At 49.3% G+C, this 10649-nt stretch overlaps 1 protein-coding gene across 1 annotated transcript; it reads right to left on the bottom strand.

The window, feature by feature from the left end:
- Positions 1-3801: 3801 nt before the first annotated feature.
- Positions 3802-9299, bottom strand: DYNLRB1 (dynein light chain roadblock-type 1). The gene is made up of 4 exons (XM_064730055.1): positions 9206-9299; positions 6753-6828; positions 5337-5504; positions 3802-4304 (listed from the first exon to the last, which is right to left on the bottom strand). Exons 1-4 carry the CDS (start codon positions 9206-9208, stop codon positions 4261-4263), a joined length of 291 nt encoding a protein of 96 aa, XP_064586125.1. The 5' UTR covers positions 9209-9299; the 3' UTR covers positions 3802-4260.
- Between the last annotated feature and the right edge of the window lie 1350 nt (positions 9300-10649).

Genomic DNA, 10649 nt, shown 5'->3' with positions numbered 1-10649 from the left:
TTCCCAATTTAGTGATGGGGCCCCTGGTTTTATCCATGCAGACCTCATTACAGGACTGGGGCCATAATTCCACAGAATATTATTCAGGCACCTGAAAAAGGAGAAAAAAACTCCATTTCATAGGAGCTCTGGAGCTTCTCAGCATGTTAGTGTGCTTCCAGAAGTGGGATGTGGATCAAGTTTGATTTAATTTATCCACTTCTTCCTTCAGCCCTCAGCTTCCTGAACAATTCTGCACACATAAATGCCTCTCTTGTCTGGTCTTACTGATGTCACTGGCAAAACTCCTCATTTAAGGAGGTGCATTGCAGATCCAAGCCCCCCTCTCCCCCAGTCAGTCAAAGGTTTAAGGCATCAGCGAGCTGTCCTAACATGACCTGGAATCATCAAGGAGCTTCCCACATGCCAGCATTCCACAGGGTAGCACCACTGATAAGGGGCACTCCTGGATCTTGTGAAACCACAGCAGTGAGGGAAATCTCCCTGGAGGAATCCTGTGATCCTGGCAAAGGAAGTGCATTTTTGCCAGCAGAACTGTGCTGATGCTCAGGCTCCTGCTGGCCAGGGCAGTGTTCGAGCTCGTGCCCCTGCAGCCCCCGTGCTTCTGCTTCTGCAGCTGCTGGGTCCCAGGATTTGTGTAGCTCTGCTCACCTTAGCCCAGCCTCTCCTGGTGTGAGATCTTTGTCCCCTAGAGAAGTAGTAAGACAAGATCAAACATAAATCACAGACTGGTTTGATTGGAAGGGACCTTAAATCAGTTTGGGAAGGACAATGAGACACCCAAGTGTGTCCAGAGGGGGCAGTGAGGTTGGAGAGGGGCTGGGAGCACAAACCCTGAGGAAGCCCTGAGGGAGCTGGGGGTGCTCGGCCTGGAGAAAAGGAGACTCAGGGCTGCCCCCATCACTCTCACAGCCCCTGAAAGGTGCCTGTGCTCAGCTGGGGCTGGGCTCTGTCTGCAGCAGCACTGACACAGCCAGAGCACACAGCCTCAGGCTGCACCAAGGGAAATACAGGCTGGAGAGCAGGGAAAAGGTTTTTCCAGCAAGGGTGAGAAAGTTCTGGGATGGCTGCCCAGGGAGGTGGTGGAGTCCCCATCCCTGGGTGTGTTTAACAAAGCCTGGATGTGGCACTGGGTGCCAGGGTTTGGGTGAGGGGTTGGGGCTGGGTTGGACTCGATGGTCTTGAAGGTCTCTCCCAACCTGGGCATTCTTTAATTCTGTGAATTCTGTAAACTCTTCCAGTCCCACCCCTGCCTGTTGCTATAGGACACGAACAACACAACACACACCACTGCTCTCAAGGGAAAGAAAAGGGAAGTTTATTTTCTAACTCCAACATTTACAGTTTTTCAAAAGTGACAATGGATTGGAGGGTGACAGTGCCACCTCTCCAATGACACTGGACAAACCAACAGTCTATGAAATTTCTCTTCTTCCATAAAAGAATGCAAAACAATAAGTTATTTACAGAAAGTGTGGGAGAAAGTTTGCTACAAGAATGTAAACATCAGAAGGTTTAGAAAATCTTAAAAAATCAGGGCAACGCCTGCCCACACTTTCCACTGTCCCAGGTTGCTCCAAGCCCTGTCCAGCCTGGCCTTGGACACTTCCAGGGATGGGGCAGCCACAGCTCCTCTGTGTCCTGCATGTGGAGGACACTCAACAGTCCCCTTAGGCAGGGAAGGAGTTTCCTGGGAGGGCTCTGGAGCCAACACAAATCCACACAAGGTGTCCACAAGCTCAGCTTTTACAGGGTTACCTCCACTCCTCTGTCAGAGCCTTATCTCAGCAGAGGCAGCTCATCCTGGGGCCTCCAGTGCTGCCCTTCCCAGCCAGGGCCATCCCCAAACTCCCTTTCATTGCCTGGTTAATCCATCAGGGTTTGTTTTCCCAGCAGCAGATGTTTCCCCAGCCTCCAACAGGGATCCCCCAAACCAAAACTGACTTTTCCAGGACAGCAAACCAGGCCAGTGTCCAGCCCCAGCACAGAGCAGCTCCAAGGTGCAGGTGGCACAGGCTGCCCAGGCCTCCTGTGATCCTGGCTACAAAAAAGGAGCAGAACCAAAATGCTCATTTTTCTGCTCTTCCTCAGTTTGGCAGTAGTTTTACCATACAAGTAACCAGGCTCAGAGTCACAAAGTACAGGACCAAAAACTGAGCTCCATCCATCCTTTCTTTTGACCCTGTTTATGATAAAGTAGGACAGTGAAACCCTCCCCTAACTTTCATACATGGAAATTGCTGCCAGCTCTGTGACCCTCTAATGGTCCTGATCCAAATAAACTTCAGTTTAGTTTATTAGTTTAGTTACTATTTAGTTTAGTTACTTTTTTCCATAGTAACTAAATGGCAGTTGTTGCTCTACAGCTTCCTTCACCTCTTGCCAGTTTTAAAAAATAAATCTGAATTAATTTTGGGTGCTGGTGTAAAGGTGGCACTACATGGCCCAAGTAAGGCCCTGCCCAGATGGATCTGACAAACTCCTTGACTCCAAACCCAGCTGAAGAGCCTTTCATTCAAATCCACAGGTATATTTCATGCCAGGCTGCTCTCAATCCTTGAGAAAAAATCCCCAAACCAACCCCCAACCCTCCAACCAACCAGCACACAGCAGGAGCTCAGTCATTTTACTGCAGGTTTATGATCTCAACAGGACAGAAAAGGGCCATGATCTTTTGTTTTGCAATAGGTTATCTATTACAGCTTGTTTTAACTAAAACCAACACTCAGCACTCTCTGTCCCAAGCTACTGGTAGGACAGCTGCCCTTAAGGAAGTGTCCAGAGGAATGCAGGACACTGCAGATTTTCCTGTTCAGAGAAGTAGCACTGCCACCTACTTGGGAAAGCCAAAATCCATAAGCAGGTCACCACTTCCAAGGAAATATTTCTCTGGGTTACAAAGAACAGAGAGAGATCACTGAGGTCACTTTTTTCCCTGCCTTGCCTCAGTGTTCAGTTTTTACCCAGACTTCAGCTTGCTGGAGGTAATTTCTTTGGGAGGCAGCATTCAGTTATTGCAGATCACAGGCATTATGTAAACTGCTGTGTACCAGGAGCTGCTCCAAAGGCCAGGCAGGATCCAGACCCTGTTCCCTGTTTTGATGGAATGGCTCAAAGCAGACCTGGTGTAAAGGGAGCAGCAGCTCATGCACAGCAGCAGCCAGCACTGAGTCACAGGGGCAGCTGGGACATCCAGGGCTGCAGAGCCCAGCAGGCATTTCTGACCTTCAGGGTCATGGCCACCGCCTGGAAAATCAGACACAGCCTGAAAATGCATGTCCAGGTCTGAAAATGCACAGAGAAAACCCCAAACATGCAGCTTACCCTGGCTGAGTCCCCACACAACCACCCTTGCTGGGGCTCTGAAAGCCACAAGCGCCCAAGTCAACAACTACATTTCTGTTGTTGTTTGTGTTTGTTTGCTTTTTTTCCTGAAGAAAAAATAACCATCAAAATAACCCCTTGAGCATTCTGGAGTAATCATGTGGGGGTTTTTGTCATTAATGGCATCAATAAAAAACTACTAAAGGAAAACAGCAGATCAAACTGGCTGCAGAGCTGTGACAGTGGGAGACCTCCTGTGGGTGGGCTCAATGGCCTTCCTGAGCCATGAAAATTCTGTCTGGAGCAGAGAGAAAGTGGCAGGAAAACACTTCAACACAAGAGCCAATTGTGAGCACATGCCCTTGTGCCAAATCCTTGTTCAGAGAAAGCAACAAACAAAAACAGTCCTAGGAAGGTTCTGGTTTTTGAAGAAAAACTCAATCAATCAGAGAAGAAAAACACAGAAGACAAAACCAGTTACTGGTGACACTTTTTAATTTCTTTTGGTCAGATTTTTTTGAAGTAAAACCAACAGAGTAAGACAGAACTAGAGGACAGGCAGTCATATTTACAGCCACTCAAAACTAAGAGTGTAAAAGCAGAGCTCAGTGGTGAAAGAAGCACAGAAGCATACAAAGAAAGGGATTTTTGGTAATTATTAGAATTTTATTATATTATCTTAGCTATTAAAAGAATCTGTTGCATTTTTTGCTGCCCAATTCCAACTCACCAGCTCCCACTCAAAACGACTTGTGATACAAAAAGCAACATTTTTTCTGTTTGTAGACAACAAAACCACCTGCTTTAATTTCCCCAAACCTTACTGAAGAGTCACAGCACAGTTAACACTAATGCTCTATCTTTTACCATTAAATAAAAAATAAAACAGGGAAAATAAAACAGGCAAAGAGAATAAACCAGACTGAGTCAGTGTAATCATTCAGTTGGATTCTGGATGACAATCAGGAAATAGTCTTTATCTGGAGAGGAAAAAAAAAGAAAATTATTCTTTCACTGCTGGTATTTGTTCACAGAAACAGTAAATTCCAACATTTTTCACATCTCTCTGATGTGCTGTGGGAACTCCAGAGCCCTGACATTCATTCTCAATGAGCAAAACAGGCTCCAAGTGTCAGGTCATTTATTTTATGGGTTTTACTGAGAAAAACTCTCAGCTTTATAAACTCCACATTCCCAAGGCAGCTGAATTTAACCCAGTTTGTGCCAGGAAACTCAGTAACTGGCATGTGCCACACTGGTGCATGGTGGCCACTGCCCTTCTCTCACAGGCACACTGGGGCTGCAGCTGTTTTTGCTGGAGCAATGCTCATTCCTCTTTCCATCCTTCCTGTGGAAATCTGAGGCTGCCTCAGCACGAACCAGAGCCTGTGTTAAGATCTGCCCTGACCCAAGCCTGCCATGGGGAGCTGCCATCCTCTGCTTGGCACGCAGGGACAGGGCTGAATTCCTGCCACATGAGCGACCTGCACTCATCCTGCTGCTTCCCAGCTTGGAATTCAACCCAACACTGAGGATGTTTCCTGAAAAGCAGGTTGCTGCTGCTATATACCATGACTCTGACTGCAGCTACAGTGTGCCCTAATATTTTTCCCAGAACTGGAAAGTCAGGACTGTCTTGTTTTATCACTCAGTCCACAGTTCTGAATGGAAATACCTCCCAGAATGTATTTCTTTCCAAATCCTAGGGTTTTCTACTGAAAAATAAAGCATGAGAGGGCGCAGCACCCGCTCAAGCATTATCTAATACTTTCTACTTTGATCTACACAAAAAGAGGGAAGGGATTTGCCACATTCAAACACGACAAAGGAAACTTAGGTCAACGATAAAGCTTTCAACTCTCCAGAAAGCAGAGCAGCTTCTTGGAGAGAAGGGATTATCCAATGTGAACACAAGCAGCAGGCAGACTCCTTGCAGGCTGACAGTGTCAGTTTTAAGTGAGAACCATCCTGCTGGATTCCCAGAGCGCTGCTCTCCCCCTGCCCTCTCCTACCTGGAGCAACCATGATTTCGTTTTTCTTGGAGCGGATGCGCAGGAAGGTGAGGTCGTTCTGGGGGTCGATGTCGCGCACGGTGCTCCGGGCCTTCATGATGAAGCTGTGCATGAGCCCGGCGTACTGGATGGTGGTGGCGTTGTCTATGGTGCTCTTGATGGGAATACCTGCAGCACAGGGACAGCAAGGCTCAGGGACAAACCTCCAGAACCAGCCCTGCGCTGGGCACCAGCGGTCAGGAGTGTCCTCTTTGAAGGCAAGAGGAAAACGTGAAGAAAAACAAAATAGGAAAAAGCTGAAATGTGGGACCACAGGTGTAGGTGGGAACTGTTTACCTCAAGTAGCACCAGTGCTTTACTTTTTAATTTTGAGAGTTAAAAATAGAAATAAAATAAACATCTGTAAAGGAGAGAAGAAATACCAATGTTGGCAGTTTCTTCTCCTGACTGGGGACACGTTTTTTACTACAGAAAGGATCCCCTACACCAGTTAAATGATATTGAGCTACACCAGGTTGGGATCAGTGATTATGGAGGACATCAGCAGCTGCATCACACAGCTCCAGCATTCAGCCCTAACAGGGGTGCAGTCCTGGCAGGTCCCTGGTTCAGTGATAACCAGCCTGGAGGGCAGACACACTGTTCAGCCAGAGCTTTACAGAGCTCCCTTACACTTCAGCCACCCATTAGATGTGTTTTCCCTCCAAAAGCCAGTCAAACCCCAGCTCCTGGGTCAGAACACAGCAGCCAAGTACCAAATTCTGCAGGGCAGAACCAGGTGTCTGTTCCAGTACCTGCAGCTGCAGCACAGAGAGCACAAACCACTCAACCATCATAGAAAAGCAGTGAGCAGGAGCCAGGCTGCATGATGTGATCCTCAGTATATTCACATGTAGCTGCTGTCATCTTTTCTAAGGATTACTTCTAGGAAATATTCAATTTTTGGGCTGCTCACAGTGTATTGAGGATGCTCTGAAGAAGTTGGGTCTGTTGAACTCTGAAGAGACTCCACAAAGAGACAACTTGCTGATGAGTTCCACAAGCACTAGACAGTGCTGAAGATCTGGAGCCTGCCAGGCCAGCAGGGTTCTGGACAGGCCCAGCAGCAAGATTTCCATCTTGTGAGAGCCTCAGTGCTACTGATAAAAGTTTTTACAGACTCAGTTTCAAACACTGCCATAATTCAAATGTTACAACGCTTTTGCAAATTATTTTATTTCCTAAAATAATAATGTGAGCTTCCAGAAATTGGAAACCAATTTTCTTTTGCAGCCTGACTACTGTCTGCCTCCTTAGACTGCAGGAAAACCTCTCCCAAAGCCAAACTCTAAGCTAAGTGCAAGTGGTACAAGCAGCTCCCTCAAAGGGGGTGGCTGGAGTGAGAGATAGGTCAGGAAAGTGAGGCTGACACGGCACCTTCTGAATTCACCACGATGATTCCCTGCACTCCCTTCTGGCTCTGGATTCGCTTCAGTGTCTCCTCCACCTCAGCCTGCAAGACAAAGCACAAATCAAGGCAGGGTTACAGAGTTACAGCTGCTCCCTGCCTCCCACCAACGCTTTGGGATAACGTGGCTGAACACAAAGCTGCACAGGGATGATTAAAAAGCCACTGCCTGCACTGGTTTATACAGCCAAGTGTCTGTGCTTGGGTGCCACCTTTTCTGCATGACCTTTCCAGCTATTTTCCATCTGCCTTTTCACTCATTTGTGATTATCATCCTGGAACTCCCCTCTCTCCTCCTCCCCAAGCCTCCTGCTGAAGGCGTGCAGCTGGAAATGGACGTGGAATTTATGAAAAAAGTAGGAAAAAGATAAATTGTGGGTGCAAGATGACCTTCCCTTTTAGCAACTGAATGCCAAAAGCAATTACAAATAAGAGAAGTGAGGAGAAAAACAATGGATGAACACTCCTGGTTTGTAATTCTGATTTGTGCTGGGATGGCTGCAAGGCTGTAACCACTGCCAATGATTTACACCTTAAAAAAGGAAAAATGTAAACACAGGCCAAGGCAATAGTCCTTAGTCTGCTCTATAAAAACCATCAAAGGAGGTTTCAGTACCTTCTGTACAACTTTCCTGCCACAAGACACCCACCTAAATGTAACTGTGGTGTCTGTAGTAGGGTGAGAAACCCTCACACCTGAGCTGATTTCCACAGCTGGATGAGTATTTGGCATTTTTTATTCCCATCAAAGGAAACAGAACTGGTTTAGGAAGCGAGACCAGGATCACCTGAACCAGGACAGGTGAGACCCACAAGGGGCATTTGGCCAAGGCTCTGTTCCCTGCACACCCTGAGCCCTCTCCACTTCCTGCACAGCAAACGGGCACAAGGATCTCACACCCCTGTTCCCTGGGAACAAACCTCATCCAACAACCAACACAACACAGCAAACACCAGCTCAGCCCCAGCACTTTGCTCAGGGCGCTGTTGGTAACACAGCCCGTGGCTCATAAGAGATGGGAGCCCCCAGGCTGGTCTTTATGAAGCAGAAGTGTTTCTGCGTGACCCAGCACAGAAAAATTCAAGTATTTTCAACAGAACTCTTGATTATTTCTGAATGCTGGACTGTTCTCAAATGGAAGACAAGGGAAATTAAACAAAGAATGAAACAAAAGGGTGTACAAATGCTGGGAAAATATAGTGGAAAAATGTTAAATCTATTAAGAAATTAAGATCTGATTTCCTGCCTTCTTACTAGCACTATTTAAGTCCTGATTAAATACTTTCCTTCACAGGACCTTAACAAACCTTTTCAGATGCAAAGCAGCATCCATAAAGAAGGATAACAGTTCTTAATTTCCTCTTAACACCTTCAGCTGATCTAACTCACAGGTGGGTGATCTGCTCTGACAGTTCACTGCTGCTGATGAGGGAGGGTCCTGCTCCTCCAATTCCTCCTCAAGCCAGTGCAGCTCACCAGACCAACAAAAATAGTACTGAGAACAAAATCACATATTTAATTCATGAAACACACAAACCCCACTTTAATGAAGGGCTGGATGACTGCAAGAGACAGCACATGGAGGAGGAGAGATGCACTCTAGAAAAGGAGAATAAACACTCCCTCAACACCATTTTGCTGCTAAATATCCTTTGCTATATGTACAACAGCAGCCTGTATCTTCCTGCTTTCATCTGGAATAACTGAACTGCTAGGTTTGCGTAAGAAAATACATCTTATTAGATAAATTCAATTTTCCCTCTGGAACTTTGGTCAGCATTTATTCCTTTACAAATTTTGATATACATTTGATCCCCGATTTCATCAACATGCAAAAGCCAGCAACACGTCTGAGCAGGGAGAAGCCTCCAATACAATCACAACAATACAGCCCCGGTTATTAAACATCCAAACCCAGTCTCTTTTTCCTGACTGCTCCCAGCTTTAGGGCAGTGCCCTGGCAGCCGGAGGAAATGCAGGTTTCGCAGTGAGCGTTCCCCGGCACGGGGCCGGGCTGGGCTCGGCCTCTCCCCGCGGTGACTCAGGGCCGGGCAGAGCCGGGGCAGCCCCGCGGGGGCAGCGCCGGGACCCGCAGCGCTCCCGGCCCGGGGCTGGGGGGAACGGGCGGGACCGCCGGGCCGGCCCCGCACAAACACGGCCCCGCCCGGGAGCCTGACACAGAGCCCGACACGAACCGAACCGAAGCGAACGGGGCCGGGCGCTCGCAGCCCCCGCAGCGGGGTCTCGCCTTCACCCGGGCCCCGCCCGCGGGGCAGCGCCTGTGCCTGAGGGGAGCCGGGACCGGCACCGGGGCCGCCCCGCCCTGCGCCGGCCGCAGGAGCCCCCGAGGCCCGGGGAGGCACAGAGACCCCCGAGGGCGGCACAGGGGCCCCGCCCGGACTCCGGACCGGCCTCACCCACCATGATGGAGCCGCCGCCGCCGCCTCCGCCCCGTATCGGCCCCGGCGCTGCTCCGGAAGCGCTTGGAGCGCGGGGCGGGCCCGCTCCGAGACACCGCCCCGAGCCCTCCGAGCCCTCGGAGCCCGCACAAATCCCCGCCGAGCTCCCGAGGCCGCGCCCGGGGACGCGATGGTCCCTGATCCCGCTTTAGGGACATCAGCGTGAAACCCTTCCAGTAGCTGAAAGAGACTTACAGGAAAGGTGGGGCGAGTCTGTTTACAAGAGCCTGAAGTGACAGGACAAGTTGGGTTTGGTTCACGTTGAAAGAGAGGAGGTTTAGATTAGAGATTAAGAAGAAATCCTTCCCTGAGAGGGTGGGCAGGCCCTGGCACAGGGTGCCCAGAGAAGCTGTGGCTGCCCCTGGATCGCTGAGAGTGTCCAGGGCCGGGTTGGACACTGGGGCTTGGAGCCACCCGGGGCAGGGGGAGGTGCCCATGGCAGGAGTGAAATGAGATGGCCTTTAAAGGTCCCTTTCACCCAAACCATTCTGTGACTCCATGATAACCGGTGTGCGGAGTTCTTCTCCCTTCCCCCAAATGGCCGCAACCCCTCAGCTGCTGCTGGAGCCCCCCGGGACAGGGGCAGAGCCACTCCAAGGCACGGTGCACCCTTAAAGCCCGGGGACCTCCCTGCCACAGCCCCGGCATCCGTGTCCCGAGGGTAAAGGTGGGTGCTGCCCCTGCCATGAGAAGGGGAGAGCTCTCTGCTCCCTTGAGGATGACCCAGAGTCTGATGGCAAAACAAAGTAACACATCCAAGAACTGCATCCCCATAGCCCCTGCTCTGTTCTACACACACAACAGCAGCAGCTGGGACTTTCCCTCTGACCTCAGGCTCTGCTAGAAGTAAAACAGAGTTCCAGAATGGTTTGGGACCTTTAAAAGCCATCTCATGCCAGGGGCAGGGACACCCACAATTCCAGGTTGCTCCAAGCCCCATCCAAGCTGGCCTTGGACACTTCCAGGGATCCAGGGGCAGCCATAGTTTCTCTGGGTGATTTGTGCCAGAGCCTCATGACCCTTACAGGGAAGAATTTCTTCCCAATATCCAATTTAAACCTACTCCCTATCAGTTTGAATGCTCCTTCTTTTGGGACCACAACCCTGGAATCAGCAAACAGACACAGGGCTCACACTGAGCTCCCACAGCGATCACAGAGAGATGGTATTGGGTGAAATATAAAACATGTCCTCATAAAATGTTTTTAGATTTTTTTTCCCCTCTGAAAGCCAGGATTTGACACAGCAGGTAAGCTCACTGGCCTCTCCAATCTGTCAGAGTCTGTATTCTCCTTAAAGAAAACAAGATTTCTCCAATGAGTCGTGTCATTTGTGCACTGCTGGGCTGACAGGCTGAGAATCGAAATTGGATCAGGCATTGCCAGAGATCAGGAAAAAATCCTTCT

Source organism: Zonotrichia leucophrys, chromosome 20, assembly GCF_028769735.1.
Source record: "Zonotrichia leucophrys gambelii isolate GWCS_2022_RI chromosome 20, RI_Zleu_2.0, whole genome shotgun sequence".
Lineage (NCBI taxonomy): Eukaryota > Metazoa > Chordata > Aves > Passeriformes > Passerellidae > Zonotrichia > Zonotrichia leucophrys.
This window is presented reverse-complemented; position numbering and strand designations above follow the sequence as displayed.

What these genes read in the sequence shown, in the direction of transcription:
- DYNLRB1 (XM_064730055.1), bottom strand. An exon ending in CATCGTGGTGAATTCAGAAG is followed by an intron (nt 5,505 to 6,752) that starts GTGCCGTGTCAG and finishes CCTGTGCTGCAG; the next exon opens with GTATTCCCATCAAGAGCACC. An exon ending in CGAAATCATGGTTGCTCCAG is followed by an intron (nt 4,305 to 5,336) that starts GTAGGAGAGGGC and finishes TTTCCTCTCCAG; the next exon opens with ATAAAGACTATTTCCTGATT.